Genomic DNA, 18,733 nt, shown 5'->3' with positions numbered 1-18,733 from the left:
ACAAGGTACAACTGAAGGAATTCATGTCCACCAAACTAACCCTACAAACAATAACAAAGGGCATGTTAGAGAGAGATAAAATGACCACAGTTCCAGGAACAGTGGCAGAGGGGGATGGCTGAGTTGGGGAGGCAACTGAATGAGGAGGAAAAGGAGGGAGTCAGTGACAGGAAAATAGCGAGTTAGAGATGAGCTCGTGCGTGTTGGCCATCACCTTTAACGCAGATAATCTCAATCCACCAACAAAAAGAAGCACAGAGTGAATCAAGAGAAAAGACCCACCAATGTATGTTATACAAGAAATATGTAACTCAAAAGAAAATTTATAGACTAAAAATTAAAGGAGAGAAAACAACAGTCTATGCAACAGGGAACCAGAGAAAAGCAGGGGTGGCTTGCCTACCAACCACAGAAAGAATAAGAAAGATATGGTATTTTTATACAATGGAAAGCTACTCAGCTATAAAGAAGGATAATCATGACACTCTCATAGTAAATGGAGGCAACTTGAGATCATACTCGTGGGTGAAATGGCTCAGACTCACATAGGTGTAGTCTCCCTAATGTAAAAAACTGAAGGAGTTAATGGGATCCAAAGTTGACAATGGATATGGTGAAAGTGAAAGGGGAGGAAACATCTAAAAAGGGAAGGTGGGAACAATTGTCAATTTCTTTTTATCTTGTTTTCCTGTATAATTTTCATTTTTCTATTTTGTTGGGTTTTATTCTGTTTGATTTTATTATATCTGAAGGCATGGTCAACTATTTCAAAGATAACAAGATATATTAATGTAACCATTGTTGATTTCCAATTATCTTGTTTTGAAATCCTATATCACATTCACTGTTTTGTTTTGAATAGCTCTATTCTGTTTTATTCTCTTAAAAAAAAAAGAATCTGTGTGTTACCTGGCCAGGCCCACAGATGGTACCATCTTCTACAAATGTTTCATCTCTGTCTTCAGGTAGAAGGACTGTAGTTAGTGATAAGTCCCTAATTATCTTCCTTACTGTTTTAGTTGTAGCTACACATATATCGTCTCGAACATGTGCATAAACCACAGATAAATTTACACGTGATACTAATTGTTTGTGTGGCCATGTGCAAACTAATTTTCCACATAAAGCATGTCTAGAAACACAAGAAAAAATTATTTTATCATTCAATGAAACAACAGATAGCCAATAACATGTTAATAAATAACAGATTTTCTTCATTGTTAAGAAAATAAGCAGTTAGGTCTCTGTTTCTTCTAAATTGTTAACTTTCTTGTTGCCAGGAACCAAACTCATGACCTCATATTTGCAAAGCAGGCACTTATGCCGCTGAGCTAACAATTGTTTTCTTTCCATCACAGTTCTTTACCTAATGTGAAAATGTAGCTTACTCTTATTTAACTTACCAGACAGCCAAATTCAAGAGAATGTTTTATTAATTTAAACCCAGATTTCAATCATTTTCTCTCACTAAGTCTTTTTAGCAATGACTTACAACATGCCTTTTGCTTTATGAAGCAATTTAACAGTGAAAAATCAATAATCATTAGACTTTGACTCTTTTTTTCTGCCCTCTTCTGAAATCTGAGCAATCATTGATCTTTAGTTTTTCTTTTTTGATCTTTAGTTTTTTATAAATAAAAAGGGATAAGTATTTATTGCTAAATAAATTTGATGTATATAAATATATTTATAATTAGTATCTGCCATATGTAAATTGCAAACTAATTACCTGTCTCACTAATTACAATCATAGATAGAAGCTTATTTATGTGGTCACTGTTGCCTTAGCATTATAAGCACTGAATACATATGCATTATCATAGGTAGTGAAATACTGTTCAGCTCAGATCAGATAATAAAGAAAATCCAAAAAATACCATTACTCTGTACAGGATATAGTCTAGGATTTTAGTAACCTACAACCTGAATTCCTAATAAAATTATAATTTTTAAATACATACTGAATGTAACATTGGTGGCGGCCGCAGTTTCCGTAAACATCTCCTCTGGAATTTACTTCATCATAACAAGCAAAAGGAGCACCTCTAGAATCTAAAATGAACATCCAAAAAATTTAAGCAAGATATGATACAGAATTCAAATTATAGAAATAACAGAGATGGTCTGAAAATTATACTCTGACTTCTAAGCAGGTTTATGATTTCCCAGCAGTAAAAATTTGCTGGGAATAAATTTAGATTTAGATTAAAAAGAGAACTCCTGATTTTTAAGCCTGGTTGGTTTTATTCCCTATAAAACAGTAAGTAAAGAGCAATATCATAAGATGGTTCTGTACTTTTAGGAAGATAAGCAGCTGTAGTGCTCTATTTCCTCTAAATTGTTTACTGTCTTACTTACCTACTTAATATAAAAATAGAGCTTACCCTTGTTAGTAGGGAAATGGTATTCAGTATGCCATATGGATAACCAAGTCAAAGAACATCTCCTTATTCCATATCATACTCTTAATCTCTGTTCCTTAGCACTAAATAAGATCTATTACATTTCAAAATTAGAGATCAATGTCCATCTACTGTAGCCATAGTACATATTTAGCTATTTGTAGTTTTTAAATTATGAAAAAAATTCAAAAATCTCTAATAACCACCCTATCACTTTGGACGTGGTACTTTAAATTTGATTTGCATTGATCATGTTAATCATTTGGAGTAAGAACTGAGATCTTTTATTGCCACCACTAATGTTTGAGTAGGAAATTCTCTTGCACAATTTCATATAACCTGACCTGTACATTTGACTCTCCTAAAAAATACAATGTACACCAGAGATATTCTAGCACATTCTAGCCACATTTCCAGCCCTTTTTATTTTTTATTCTGAGACAAGATTTCACTAGAAGACTTGAATTCATCAGCATTCCTTAGTGCTAGTAAAACAATTCTTTCTTTCTCTTTTGAAAAAGCATACTTGAGTTCATACAGAAAATCATGAGTTTTTTGCTTTGTTCTAATCAAAACATTGGCTTGGTTAAACCTAATTTAAACTTTCCAGTTCTTCCAAATTATAATGTGACCAGAATTTGGAGGTGAGGTGGAGCAAAAGCTAAATAATCAGAATAAATAAATTTTCATGTAATAGTTTCTAAAAGATCAAAATCAGTATAAGAAACATCCACTATGAACAAAATACTGAAATTGTATGTAGGGATAGGTCATTTGTTTTATGATTCTGCTACTCAACTCAATAGGCATGGCCATTTCCAATTGTCCAGTGGTTACACCACGAGATCAAGGGCCGCGTCTGCATTCAGCAGCCTTCACCTAGAACCGTAGCAGCCTACTCAGCCAGGTAGAAAAAAGACTATTCCTGTGTGCCTCTATTATGTCATGTAACTCTGAACAATCCAGCATTCTCTCTGATGTCCTTTTGCAGTTTAACTTCTTGAGAATCAGAAAGGTAGGTAGATTGCTGTGTTTTCTTGATGCCCTCTTGTGATTGGAATTCTGTGCGCCACCAAGATATTGACAGAACATCTATCATTTAATTTTGTTGGGTCCCTGGGAGGTTTTGGCATATAGAACAGCAGATTTCCTCTTCCACTCTCTACTTTATGGGTTACTAACTGAGGTGTCTACAAAATATGAAAGCACAATTCATGAAAGAAATTGTTTGGGCCATTTTTAGACAGAGCTTTGACTCTTACATTTGTTTCAGTCAGTCATCACTGCACCTCCTGAAACTTCACTGTACAAAACTGTTAGAAAGACGCTGCCTGTCAAAGAGCAATCATACCTGGACCACTTCTAGGCATGTGTTTCAAAGATTCTGAGACAAAAGATGTATTTTGTACCCAGTATTGGAAATATACAACTAGTTTCCTTAGTTCATGTTATGGCTGTGTCTAGATGTCCCCACAAAGCTTCATCCAGTCATAGGTGGGGCTTTTTCAGAGGTGGCTGGATCTAGCGTGTGTGATGCTGGGATTGACTCATAGTCCAATGCTAGAGCTAATGGGGCTAGGGTTAAGGGTCCTGGGACTAGTGTTATGTAGGTCAGTGCTCAAGAAGAGGGGGGAAAATACATATATATTACTATTATAATTCATTCAGGTGAGTTGAATCAATTGAACCTCATAAATCTAAATCTTTAAATACAGCACTGGTGTGATATCATCAATGGTTCTTGAACACAGTGTCCTGTGACTTTTAATCATGGTACATGGGGTAAGTACTATGGAGATTCTATCTAGTCTTCCAATAGTCACTTCAGACTGGAGGATGCATCGGTACATAAGCTGGTGAACCACCAGCTGGGGTCAGGAACAAGTGTTCAGATCCATCCCTCCACTAGGCAGTGTGAAGTAGGGCAAGTTGTGTGATTTCTTTTTGGCCCCAGTTTCTTAGTAAAGGCAGCAAAGCAATAAGACTCTATTCTCTCATCTGAAATATTTTATACAAAAGTTTTACATTCAGTGACTGACTATACTTCCAAAAATACTGTCTCTTGTAAGCAAAGTCACAGGCTTTCCATTAAACATGCAAACTCCATATAGTCATGTGTTTTTTGTTACTGTATAACTTTCCTGAAATGTTTTCCACATGAGTCAAAATATGGTAGGATGCTTTCATAAGTTAATACAGAAATGCATATTTTTCCTCTTATTAAGACTGAAATATAACTCAGCCTGGCATTCTTTAATGAGAAGCTCCTTTTCATTCTGGCGTTTTTCCTTGTCTGAGCAAAAATTCTAAATGAATTTAGAATTCATCTTTGTTTTCCAAATTAGAATGAATTATGATTGCCTGGATATCTTCTCCTGAAAATGCCTTAGGAGTTCTTGTCAGTTGTACTAATACTTCCTACTCGAAGACAAAAAAGTATATTCCCTTAACCTTCTCTGCTCAGGACCCATGAGCTTGGCATCTCAAATGATAATCTGAAATGCTGAACCAAAGAAAAGGAAGAGGAGGGCACATGCTATTTTTCTTTCATTAATCAAGTTATATAATTGAGCGGTCTGTTGTTCATGATGTTTGTCTCTATTTTGAATGTTTTAAAAGGACCTTCAAATATCTCAGGGAGTAATATAGATGCTATAAATAAATCATAGTCTTGACCAACCTTGAGGAAAAATATGTAAAACAGTCCCACTAGACTGGTGCTCATTCAGTAGGGCACACCTTAAGAGGAAATGCTTTTCTTATCTCTTTAAAATCAAAAGCACTTTAATTTAGGAATCTCCCCTATTATATTTTCTTAGTCTAATCCTGTTATTTCTGGGATGCTAACTGCAAGATGTTGAGAGAAACAATCAAAGGCTTTAATTACAGACCTTTTCTGTACTGTAATAAAGTTTTTCTCTGCACTTCTAAAACAGAGTACCTGAGAGAATATTTGCTACAGATTCTCATTTTAATCCTGATTACTTCAGTACCCAGGGCACTTTTGCAAAGGTGATTTAAAAGGGAAATTGTCATCATTGGAAACTGTGGGAAGGCCAGAAGCAATTAAAATATCTAAACAGATCTTGAGAAAACAAAAAAAGAAGACTATTGAATATTCAAATTCGGTCTTTCATATTTCTATCCTAAATTTTAAAGGCAAAACCATCTCCCCAAAACTGTAGTACTCAATAATTTCTGGGCAAAATCAAACAAAATAATCCACTCTGAAATTAATCTTTTTTGTGTCATTAATATTCATTAACTTGGTCACATTCCGATGTAGATCTTCTTCTAAACCTCTCTTCTCCAAATTTCTAAGGAAATAACTCGCTCAAGGATACTCCCCAAAAATATCAATTCCATGATTTAGTATTTATCTAATATTGTTACTATACATAATAACCAAAGAAAATTTAATTTAAAGCCATGGTGTAGAGCTGAGCTATAAAATACACAAATATGTCAAAGGCAAAAGAGATACAAAAGAATTTGTTCTAGAATTGTGAATTTTATCATTTTATTACCTACCATCCAGGGAAATAGATAGACCTGTAACAATTAATCTACAGTTTCTCAGATTTAGAAAAATTCTCAATGGATGGTATAGAGGAAATTAACTGAAAGGAGCCCTGCCTTCTCTTTTTGTATAAAGTCCCAGATACACAACACTATATGAAAGAACAAATTGGAATGAGACTCTATAAATCTGGGACACTCCAATATTTTGGCTAAACAAGTCTTTAATTTTTTTCATTGGTATATTTTATGGTGCATAATATTTAAATTCATCTTAAAATATTTTAAATATTCATCTGAACATTTTTAAAGCAATTCATAAATTTATCAAGCTAGGAACACCAAATTACGTCACTCTTGATGACAACTGGCCCACACCATAAGGACTAGATCAAAGAATGTCCACTCTCTTAAGAATCAAGGATATTTCAGGAGTGTATTTGCCATTTTCTATATTTGGCTGCAGATATCATAAGGAAAAACAAAGACTGAAAAAGCCAATATCTCATTTCCTTTTCCAAAGTAATTTTAAAAATATGATTTAAAATCAAGGTCATTCACCACCTGTATAGAATATTACACTATGACTTGATGCGTAAGATATGTCTGTTAATATAAGCATATTAAAACCTCATGTTTGTGCCAGAAATCAACAATTTGATGAAACACAATAATCTGTATTAGATCTGTGGAGCAATACCTCTATTGCTCATTACCTGTAAGTTTTATGTGGATTTCATCTTACAGAGAAAATGCCTTCTTCACAATTATACCAAACCCTACTCTACAAACATGCTACAATTCTTCAATTCATTGATTCTTTGTATTGTTTTCTTAGTCTCAATTGTATTAATTTCTTCTCTTTATAATTTCTTCCCTTGTACAAACTTTGGATTTGATTTGTTCTTCTTTTTCTAGAAGTTTGAGGTTCAATATTAGGTTGGGTTTTTGTTTTGTTTTGTTTTGTTTTGTTTTGTTCTTGAGCTACAGAGGACTGCTTTCACTGCATCCCATAATTTCTGGTATGTTGTACTGGAGTTACCGTTTAATTGTAGATACTATATATTTTCACAAAGAAAATAATCCACACATTTGAGGAAGCTATCAAGTTGGATTGGGTTTCTGGTAAGTTAGAACCCTTTGCCATAAGCAACACCTTGGAGATTCACATAATCCATAACTAGCACTATTGTGTCTTCTAAAACAATGTTTAAGTCTAAACTATACCTCTACTTAATACTATAGGAAGCTGGATTTTCATTTCAGATTTCTTTATTTTGCACATAAGAATTCCATATAAACTCAGGAATTTTATTTTTCAAAATAAAAAATTACAATTTACTTTAACCCTATTCTACACTAGGCAAGACTTTAGTCGAAAACAAATTATGTTTACATTTTTGTCTTAAGGAATTGGGAAGAAGTAAAAAAGATCAAGATGAGTTTTATGTACATGTACTCACTCTCTATGATCAATACAACTATTATGTACTGAGAACACATACCAATAAAAATTCTAAAATTACAAAACAGAATAGTAGACTGGAATAATAAAATTTTAGGAACTAAAAAGAAAATTAGTCATTACCGCCTCCTATTAATGCTTGACACTGTCTGTCATGAGTCCGACAACGTCCATTAAAACAGAAGGCTCCACCTGAGTCACAGAAGTGTCCATTTTGTGCATAAGTATCATGTACACAGTCCCCACTTCGTCCATTGCAGTATTCATCGAAATCACAATCTTTATCAACTGATTTCCTACAAAGTACATTGGCTTTCTGAAACTAGGAGGGAAAGGGGACATAAAAAACAATTATATATTAATATTATTTCAATTTTCTTTTTATTTATCTTTAAATTCCCATTAGTTTTTTTCTAAGTTGATAAGAACAATAAGAAAGTGAAGTGTTTTGATCACTTACTGAAGCATCACATAGAAATTTAGGTGATGGAGTTTTTTAAACATGAAATAAAGGGTAATATTTATGAGGGTAATTAGGAACTCAAAGATGAGCATACTGGGATAAAATAAGGAAAATAAAACTATTTACTTAGTATACTGCATGGTAAACAACTTAAAAATAATATCTACAGTTAGATATCTGGTATCTTCAGGGTTTTCTCTTTAGCTAATAACTTCTTTTTCTGCACACTTGAGTTTGCCAAGAAATATAGTATATTGCAAATGTTCTTTTCATCAACACAAGGCCCAGCTCCTCATGGCTACCATCATTATCTAGTACAAAGTAAGTTAAATTTTGTTTAGTTTCTAAAGATCCTAGAGACCCAGATCGTATAACCATGTTCAAATTCCCAAATTGAGTTTCTTTATACTTTTTATTGAGTTCTTGATAAGTATATGCCACCTTTAGCAAATGTTAACACAAATTTTCTAATTGATGGATGAGGAAACAATAATTTGCCTTTGCATCCAAGATGATGGCACCAACACTGAACTAAAAACCAGTGACTAAAATTGTTTCTCATGAAAATAAGTAAAAATACTGTAAGATAGTATCATTTGTTTGGTATTTGTTTCCTTTCACAAATTTGTCCAAAGTCAAACTTTTACTCTAACTTTACAAAAATACTTATGAATCCTCAGTTCCTCAAATGCTCTCAGAGCCAAGCTTTACTATTTAGTACCTCTTCCCTTAATAACCAGAGAATTTTCTGTGTGTGTTGTTTTATACTTGTAGGGCAGTATAATTCTAATTATAATTATAGGGCAGTATAATTATAATTGTAGGGCAGTATAATTCTAATGCTTGCATTTAGAATTTTTTCAGGTTATATTTCATGATGATAGAGGTTAAATCAATTTAATTCTGTTTCTCTTCTTAGGCTCAAATTGGAAGTATTTCTTTCCTTACTTCTATAATGAATTCCTGTTAGCCCTAAACTTTAAAATTACTAGTTCTGTTTCTGAAATTTTTCCTCATAATTTACTGGGTTTTTAAAAAATTCTTGAACAGACTCTCAGTCTGTATGATTTATCTAATTAATGGTCAAGATTCTGTCCCTTTCCATAACTGGACCAGTGAGGGACTACACAGTAGACACTATTGTATCTGTGCTACAACTCATGGTTTGGGCTCCCTAGTTTCCCAGCAGGTAATGTATTGAACTCACTGAAACTATGAGCCAAAATAAACCTTGACTTCTTTAAGATGCCAGTATTGGGCATTTCCCCCCAATTACAGGAAAATGCCTAACACAGAAAAACAGAACTGAATGCGATCATAGTAGGATTGTTTTAATCAGGGAAATCATTCAAGAATGTATACAAATCACTAAAAATTTTTCAAAGTGGATTTTCTTGGTTATATTTTATCACACCTGTTTCAGCCACTGAAATTCTGATATTTGCTAAGTTGTAGTGATCTTCTATTTAAATTAAAAATGTACTTGTAAGCAGTGGCTCATTCACCTTCAATTTCATTTTGTTCCATTTCCTCTTTGTAATAATTCAAAGAAGAAAGCATTTTTCTGAAATTTCTTCTGTATTTCAGAAAAACTTAATTTAAAAACTGTGTTATTCCTCCAATCTATGGATGTTTGCTGTTTATCTTGCTCAGAATTTTTTTCAGGATCCAGCAAATTATAATGAGTATAGGTAACTAGTTAGAATTGCTTTAAGATGGTCTCTATTGAGGAGGAAGGAATGAATAATTTCAACACATAACTGAATGAATTGTAGAGGAGAAAAGGACTTTGCCAGAAGAGATTAAGGTGAATTTAGCCAACAAAATAAAGCTCGCCTGACTTCCTTACCCCATATAAGTGATACTTATAGGAAAACGACTACAAAAAATGCTGTAGGGATATGTTGACCACACAGAAATTTCATAGAGTACACAGGAATATTTTTAATTCCTATATATATATGTAAATTAAGATGAGAAAGAAGTTTCAGACATCATGGATATATGAACTTAACAAATAAAGGGTTACTGAATAAAGTATGGAACTGGTCAGTTCTGCATGATTACAATGTAGTGGAAAGGATGAATAGGGTACGAATATGTTTTCCATTTTCTTGACACACTTCAAGAAACTGCTACACTGCTATCAAATACAGATTGTCTCTTACCTGGCAATCCACTGTACAACATGGTCCAGAGCCACATTTTGCACCCTTTTTCATCCTGCATTGCATGGGATCACAGCACTTTTTATGTGTACAATTCTATAAGGAAAAGCTAAATGTTAGCTAATCACACTTGGTTTGAGTGTCATCAAAAAAGAGCACAGTGCACGACTTTACAAAGTCTAGTCACAGCACTCCCAGTTTCAATAACTTCTTATTTTATAGTCTACAGTATTTGACTTACAAAAGTCAACATCTCATTCTGTAACTTGGAAAAGAAACATGTTTTCCACATTCTATGTAATATGGACAATGATGCTACACTGAATAAGAACCAAGAGGAAATTAGATGCTTTATTAACTATATTTTCTTTAAACATTTTTATATTTTATATTATTTATATTTACATTTTATTTAATAACTATCAACTATTCTATTTACATACAACTTTCAACTTTAAAACACTTCACCAATTGTTCGTAAGATGGTAAATGTTTACTACAATTGCAAATTTTCTCAATGCCCCCACTTCACATTGTTAGAAGAGATGAAAAACTAGAGATTCTAAAACTGCACCAATAGATAACCACTAGCCATGTGTATCTATTTAAATCTAAATGAACTAAAGCTAGATGAAATTAATAATCAAATTATTTAGTCACATTTTATATATATATATATATATATATATATATATATATTCCATATATATATTCCAGGTGTGCACTGGTCACAAATTTCAGAATTTCTGTTTGAATCTTTCATACTACGCATCATGCTCCTTAATAATTCAATAACTTATCTGTATCCTCTTTAAAGTCAAGGATCCTCCACAAAATCAAGTTTCTAAAGTTCTTTGTCCTGTATTTAATCTACTTTTTTTGTTATATTCAGTCACTAACAAGTTACAGATTATTGGAAGAGTTATATTGCTTTGTCTTTTAATGTTTCCTGTTTCTCTTTTGAGATTTGTACAGCCATTGGGATGGCTATCTCTTCCACTTGTATAGGAGTGTGTTCTTAGGGAAGAAGCCCTCTTTCGAAGGCTCAATCCCCAGTACTGCTCAGAAAAGAGAAATCAGACCATAGTAATGACATCAACACACAGAAAAAGCAAATAGAAAATGCAGTAATAACAATAAATGTTACAACTATTCTATCAATGACAATGTAGAGAAACAATGTAGAGGTAACAATGTAGAAAAAAAGGCTAAAAATCAGTAAAGGTTCAGAATAATAATAATAATAATATAATAGCACAGATAGACTAGGAAAAAAGAAAAATGAAAAAGGAAGCAAGATTTTAAAAGAAAAGGGGTGTAGCAGGACCATGCCAGGTCACTGACGTTTTGTCTGTCTTAGGGCTGTGTTCACTTGAGAGCTCTGGCTTTCTCTTCTGTGCACTTGGAGTCACTGTTCTTCCCAGACAGCCCTCCCACATGTGACCTGATGAAGTGCCCTGCTCATGCCACTACCCAAAGAAGTGGCAAATGTCCAAGCTGAGGCATAGCCCCAGGCTCACAGAAAACTGGGAACAGCAAACCGACTGAGTTCTGTGCCGGAGGGAGGCAGTAACAGGACCAGTCACCTTCTGAGCCTGATTCTGGCACTTTGAGACAAGGCCCTATCAGGAAATCTCTGGGATGGTCCTTACACCTTGTCAGGGAAGGCTGAGGAGCTTCCACTGCCAGGGCTGTTGGAATGTCTCAGACACGTCTTCAACTAATTTTTCTTGTCTCCACTACGGCTCTCTCCCATCGGGTCATGGCAGCAGAGTGTCCCTGGGACCCTGGAGTGAAGATGTGCTGTAAAATCTGCTTCCCACAGCCCCTCTGTCTCAAACAGTGGGCCCCTCTGAAGGCAGTTCCTGGTTAGGCTATTCGGACATGTGGCAATGTGCAGTAGATTTCTTTTGCAAAGCAAGGCTGCCAACGTGGGTAAAGTCATTTTCAAGAAAAAACACACAGGCTTTCAGTTTGTATGGTGGATTGATAACTGGTGGTCCACTTGTAATACCAGCTGAACTAAATCAGTGTGCTGCTGCTCAGGACAGCCCACCTGACGATTGTTTCCAAGATAAAAAAGGAGAGGAAGACTTCAGTGTTGCTGGTTCTCTGTGTTGTTGTTGGTTCTCCTGGAGAAGCTTGTCTCGCTGGCTTCCTCATATGAACCCGGCTGTTCTCATTGTCAGAGGAGCTCAGAACCTCATTGTCACCGAGGATGGCAGTGGTACTTTTCAGGTTCCAAGTTGCTTCCTGGTTCCAAGGCAGAACCCTCAGCCTGATGTGCAAAAATCCTTCATCCCGCTGGCAGACTTTCTGGCTTCCACTGTTCACCATTAGGCCTTCTCAACACAGATCCATGAAATAGGGAGTCGTCATCATGGGCTCCAGGTCTTCAGCTGGATTCCTTGTGTCTAACTGTGTGGACAGATTTCCTGCATTTCTTGTATTTAACTCTTTGGGTGCCTATAACAAAATAACACTGTATCATGCCCTGTATGTGATTGCTCTCCTTGTAACCGCAGCCTATACACTTTGCAATGACTGTTTGGTAGCTAGGGCTGCTGGCCCGTGGTTTATCACTAGGCTGCCAGCTTTCTCCAAGCAGAACTCGGCATTGTTCTCTTCCTCCCCCTGGGAGCCAGAGTCTGTCCTGTAGTCAGCATCACACTTTTTTCTCTGTTGCCTTTATGCTTTCTTTGTTTCTAGCTTTCCTGTCATGTCTCTCTTGATTAATGAGCGCTTCTCTTTCTCCCCTTAGAATATACTTTCTCCTTTATAATTTAACTCATCTCAGTTTGAGAGTCACACACAAAAAAGATTCTTGTATTCCATCAACCTATTACCACTTTCTATATTCCTATATTTTACTTACAGCCCTGCTATAGGATTACTTACTATTTACTTTTGGTGGCAGTACTACATAATGTTTTGTCACTACTTACATATTTCCAGTTCTGAATTCAGTAATGTTAGATTTGTCACTTAAAATCAGCTACCGTGGAGTATTCACAAATAGGCATTTGGAAGATGCTACAAATCAGGGTTTCATTTACATCTTGGTTGACTCATTAATGCAGATTTTGAAGAGATTCAATGTACTAAATATAAAACAGTATAAAAGTGGCTAATAAAGCAAATACAAAAATAATAAATTTAGGGAAGAACAAATGGGGATGAAACTACATTTATCAAATCATAGCTGACTCAAAGACTTTGTAGGAATACAGATGTGATACCAAGATATGATTTTCTGCAAAAGTAAACAAAAACATTCTGAAAGAATCTGCTGTATAACTTTACAGCAAGCACATGGTGTGATATATTTCATCATCACTCCAAAATTATTTTATCCATCTTTCATATCAGTAGTATTTAATAAATACATGCACATAAGTACATGTGTAAATTTTTATTCAGAGATCAGTTGTTATATATTTACCAAAATATCACTGCTTTTGAATTCATGTTTTATATAATTTATCTTTTCCTTCCTTTCCCCTTAAACTATCTACTACCATTTATATAAATTTTGTCTCTTGCAAGCATTAATTGACTTTAGTTGATTTTTACTTAAATCTGCCAAATATATTGTCCATTGCATTTAATGTAATTACTAAGAAGCTAGAATTTAAATCAACTATCACTTCTTTTGTCTACTGACCTCATTTGTATGTTTTTAATTTTTTCTTATCTTGCTTTCTTTTGTGTTGATTCTATAATACTATCATTACTTTTTTTCTTCATTAAGTTAGAATTTATGTATAGTTTTACTTCTGGCTGTGTGGTTTCGTAGAGGTTGTAACATCCACCCTGTCTTATTACGCATAAGGCAGTTTAAAGCATTTGTATAATACAGACAACACATTTAATTTCAAATCTAATTGTTAGAAGGAAGTAGGATTATCGTTTTATATTTCTAGCTTTCATTTAGATTTGCCCCATGTTTAAACTTTTGTTTTCTCACTTTTACTTTTATCATGTTCTTCCACGGAAAGTTCTTTTCCTTCTGCAGGCAGGAAGCTCTATAAATTCCTTCATTATTTCCTGTAATATTACTCTGTTGGTGTTTTCTCAATTTTCAAATTCTTCCGAAGATGTTCTTTTTATATCTTAATTCTTTGAGAATAATTTTGCGAGGATACGCTGGCTGCTATTTCTTTCAACACTTTAGTGATATACCATTTTCTCGATTCAATTATTTCTGTTGGAATTTAATCATTAGTTTTATTATTCTTTTGAAATTCACATTTTTTTTGTCTTTTGAATTTCTCCTTTTCTTTTACCAGTATTTTCATTACAATGTACTAGTTTTCTTTAACTTTGTAAAGTTTCCAGGCACGGTGGTATGATTCATTTCTTCTGTATTTGAATGAATTTCCAGATATTACCTCTTAAAATATACCTTTGCATGACTTTCTCTTTTTTTGTCATCCTGGGTAAAATTGCTTACATACTCATATTTCTCTTGTATCTCTCGATCTCTCATCTATTTGGATTATGTTCTTGATCTTTTACTTCATTCTGTTCAAATTTACAGATTCCTTCACCAGTCACATTTAACTGTACTGTTCCATTCAGTCACAACGTATTTCAATTCAGTTACGTCTTTTCAAAATTTTCATCTTATTTTGTGGTTTTCAGGTCTCTGCTAATTCTCATTATTGGATTTAATCTCCTTAAACATAAACAGTCATCCTAGATATTTTAGTAGTATATCTGATAAGTCCAGTGTCTGCAGGGTCTATGTTACTATTGTCATTTTCAGTGCTATCTACTCATATGCCCGGTTGTTTTCTCGGTGCAGATTTTTGTGTATAATGCATGTTTAAAATACATAGTGCCTAGGCAGACATCAGCGCTACTCTATATTTAAATGGTCAGGTTACTGAAATTACTTAGACTTTGGCATTAGTTTAATCTAATTGCATGCATTTTAATGCTCTGAAAATTAAGACAGACATCCCCACCAGAGGGCATGTGAACAGTCTACTTACATCCGCACTTGTCATGGAGCGGGGGCACAGGGACCTTTCAGCCTTGTTTGCCCCTGCAAACCAGGCTCCGATGTGAATATTTCAAAAACAACGTTCAGATTCTCAGCAATTCCCTCCAAAAGGACCAAGTTCCATTATACACACACACACACACACACACACACACACACACACAAACACAGTGACCCCCAGACCACGGGTTTCCATGTGATACTGGTTTCACACTTCTTAAACGTTGCCAGATTCTTTGAGCTTGCTTGACTTTCCAGTTTTCACGAAGAATTTGGCTCCAAATTACTATCATTAGTAATTCTGAGTTTCCACGAGTTGCCTTTCTATTATTCTGGAACCCATAACTTAGTACTGTGATACTTTTTGGTTTTCATTCTTTCTGAAACAGGGTTTCTCTATGCAGTTCAGGCTGGCTGGCCCTGAGCTCACTTTGTAGCCCAGGCAGGTGTCACCAGGCCCTGCTGTGATACATTTTTGAGACAAGATCTCACCAAGTCACTAAAGCTGGGTTTGGGCCTGTGATCCCTCTGCCTCAGCCTCCCAGAATACCAGAATTATAGGCCTGTGTCACTGCACCTACCCCTGCTCTAATGTCTGCCATATCTTTTCTTCTGTTTTCTTTGGATTTGGTTTGCTCTTTTTCCAGTTTCCTAAAGCAGAAGCTTGCATGCTTAATTTGTAATATTTCACCTAATGTACTCTTTCAGTGTGATAAATTTCACTCTGGACACTATTTTTTCAGTCAAGCTATTATTCATGTACAGGAAGGCTACTGATTTTTGCATATTGATTTTGTATTCTACAAATTAATAAACTGATTTCTTAGTTGTAATTGTTTGTGGAATCTGTGGCATTTTCTGCATATAGGGCCATGTTACTGCAAGTACAGATGATTTTACTTCTACCTTTTGAAAATGGTTCCTTATTCTTTCCAGGTGCCTTTGCTAGTACATACACTACCACGGTGAATAGAAGTGACAAGAGTGTCTTGTACCAGAGCTTAGTGAACATTTTCCCCAGTAAATTTAATGCTAGCTGTGAGTTTTCCATGAAATAGCCATCACTGTTCTGAGAACTTTCATTCATATGTTTAAGCTGTTAAGAGTTATTAAGAAAGGATGCTGAAGTTTGCCATATGCCCTTTTAATACGAACTGATATGACCATGTGGTCTTAGCTTTTACTCTCCGATTATGAGATGTCACATTTGTTAAATGTATGTTAAGCTAAGCTTACATGCCACCTGGTTATGTTTTATAATCATTCTGCTCTTTAATTAGATTTTCTCTTTTATTGAAATGTTTGCATCAATCTTTCTCAGATAGATTTGTCTATACAGTTATTTTCTTGCTCTCTCAGTCTGAGTTTCAAGTGCAATAGGCTTTATAAAATGTGCTTAGAAGTGTTCTCCTGGCTCTGTTTTTGGTAGAGTTAATCATAGTTCATATTTGAATCTTTGGCAAAATTCAGTTACAAAGCCATTTGGTCCTAGGATTTTATTTGCTGGAAGTTTTATTATTACTACTACTTTTTCAATCTCTTTATTTGTTATTTGTCTGTTCAAGCTTTCTATGCAAATTTCTTTCTCATTCAAAGTTTGGAATCTATCCTAAGGAGTATTCCAGATGCACAAAAGAAGAATGTATATTCTATTGTTATTAGATGGAAAGTTTTGCAAACATGTATTACATGGAAAGTTATATATATATATATATATATATATATATATATATATATATATATAGTTGGTTAGATACATTTGGTCTAAAGTAAGTTTAAGTGAGCTAAATATTTCTCTATTAATCTTCTATCTGACTGACCTACTTATTATTAAAAATAAGACAGTAATGTCAGCTATTAAAAGCCAGACAGTAAAGGAATAATACAGCTTTATGCTTATTCATTCCCTTATGCCCATTAATACGTGCTTTATATATTTAGTTGTTCTTATATTGAGTGCATACCTTGCAATTGTCATATATGCTTGATTACCTGACACTTTTACCATTAAATAATTTTGTCTGCTATTACAAAATTTTAGACTTAGTCTTCTTTTGGTGAGAGCTATCCCTGCTCACTTTGAGTTATTATTCACATGAAATATATTTTTCTATCTGTTTGATTTCAGTATATTGTGTCCTCAAAGCTAACATTCATCAGCTGTAGACAGTAAATAGCCAGGTCTTATATATAAATTGAAGAATTCCATTAAGTTTTTAAGATTAGGTAGGTATTGTTACAAGCTTTCTGTTACAAGCTCAGGTTTGTCCTACAAAGATTTTGCTTCTCTTTTATTTCATACAAATAAATTTTCTGAATGTAATATTCTCGGGTGGCAGTTTCCTTTCAACAGCTTTGAATATACCATCACATTTCTCCCGGACTGAAAAATTTTCTCATTCTTTTTTCCTTTTTCTTCCCCTCTTACTGAGTTGTATCAAAAGACCTACCTTCAAGATCAGGGATTCTGCTACTTAATCTATTCTCCATTGAGGTTGTCAATTGTATTCTGATTTCGTTCATTAAATTCCTCAGTTCTAAGACTTCGTTTTTATCAATATATTTGTTGAATTTCTAATTCACAATGAACTTTTTATTTCACTATATTTTATATCTGTATTCTCCTTTATTCTCATGAAATTTTCTTAACATTATTATTTTGAATTCCTTTGCAGAAAATTTATCAGTCTCCATATTTGAGATGTTGGTGCAGAATTATTGTGGTTCTGTGGTGATGTTTCTTTTAGTGTGATTCTTTTTCATGCTTTATGTACCTTCATTGATGCCTAAACATCTTGGAGTAGTTTCCTCCAGCTTTAAAGAGTGGCTTTCACAGGGAAAGACTTTCACTTGCAAACTGTCCCAAGGGTGTTAGTTGAAAAAGATGTACTGGTCCTGGCTTTGATGAGTGCTATTCAGTAGTCTCTATCTGGCTTCTTTAGCTGTGATCAGTGTCAGTAATGACTATTTCAATGGCTTTACTTGGTAGGAGTTTGTAGTGGCAAGCTTGATGGAGTAGCTCTTGTAGGCTTTTGGTAGTGAAGATTTTAATGGTCCTATTCCCACTTTTCCATAGTGAGACCTAAGTGAGGGGCTTTCCCTGGCCCCAGGTCTGACACAACCCACAGAACGCCACAGTAGTAATGTCTTCCAAATCAAAGATGTTCACAGTCTTTATGAATCTAGGATCCTGGGCTGTATTTTGCTGACCTGCTGTATACCTATGACATATGTGTAGGTTTACATTATAGGGCATGGGTAGATACAAGTCCCCTACGATTGTAGCTCTGGGGCACTCCTTTGTATTTCAGTCCCACAGGCAGGGATATATCTGTGACTCTAAACCCTGATCTAACAGTATTGGCCTGCTTCCAGTGAAGAACAGTGTTCCAGAAGTTTAAGCACTACAGAGAAAGATACAGTTATACTTCAAATTATTGAGCCTACAGGACAGAGTAGCAACTTGGGCACCAGGGGAAGATGCACATGTGGTAAAGACTCTGGACGCTGAAGAGATGGCTCATCCTCTTTGAAGTCAAATGCTGCATAAGTACTGAGGTATGGTGGCCTTCCTTGATGGCCAGGGTCTTTGCAGTCAGGGGGCAGTTTACTGATGGCTGTGCTACCCAGGACAGAAAGGCAGCTAAACAGCTTAGACTCTAGAAGGCTAGTCCAAATACAGGAATATAGGGCACTGTGGCTGCTCAG

The 18,733-nt window shown here is 34.8% G+C and overlaps 1 protein-coding gene across 1 annotated transcript in view; it reads right to left on the bottom strand.

Moving 5' to 3' along the window:
• The window catches only part of LOC100379225 (ADAM 5 protein precursor), a 108,392-nt gene that overhangs the window by 36,527 nt on the left and 53,132 nt on the right, over positions 1 to 18,733 (bottom strand). Inside the window, 4 exon segments of the mRNA NM_001173099.1 lie at positions 910 to 1,132; positions 1,962 to 2,052; positions 7,510 to 7,708; positions 10,018 to 10,113. Of these exon segments, the coding sequence (NP_001166570.1) occupies positions 910 to 1,132; positions 1,962 to 2,052; positions 7,510 to 7,708; positions 10,018 to 10,113 (609 nt within the window).

This window comes from Cavia porcellus, unplaced genomic scaffold (assembly GCF_034190915.1).
Source record: "Cavia porcellus strain 051 isolate PalLab524CR breed Dunkin Hartley unplaced genomic scaffold, mCavPor4.1 scaffold_29, whole genome shotgun sequence".
Taxonomy (NCBI): domain Eukaryota; kingdom Metazoa; phylum Chordata; class Mammalia; order Rodentia; family Caviidae; genus Cavia; species Cavia porcellus.
This window is presented reverse-complemented; position numbering and strand designations above follow the sequence as displayed.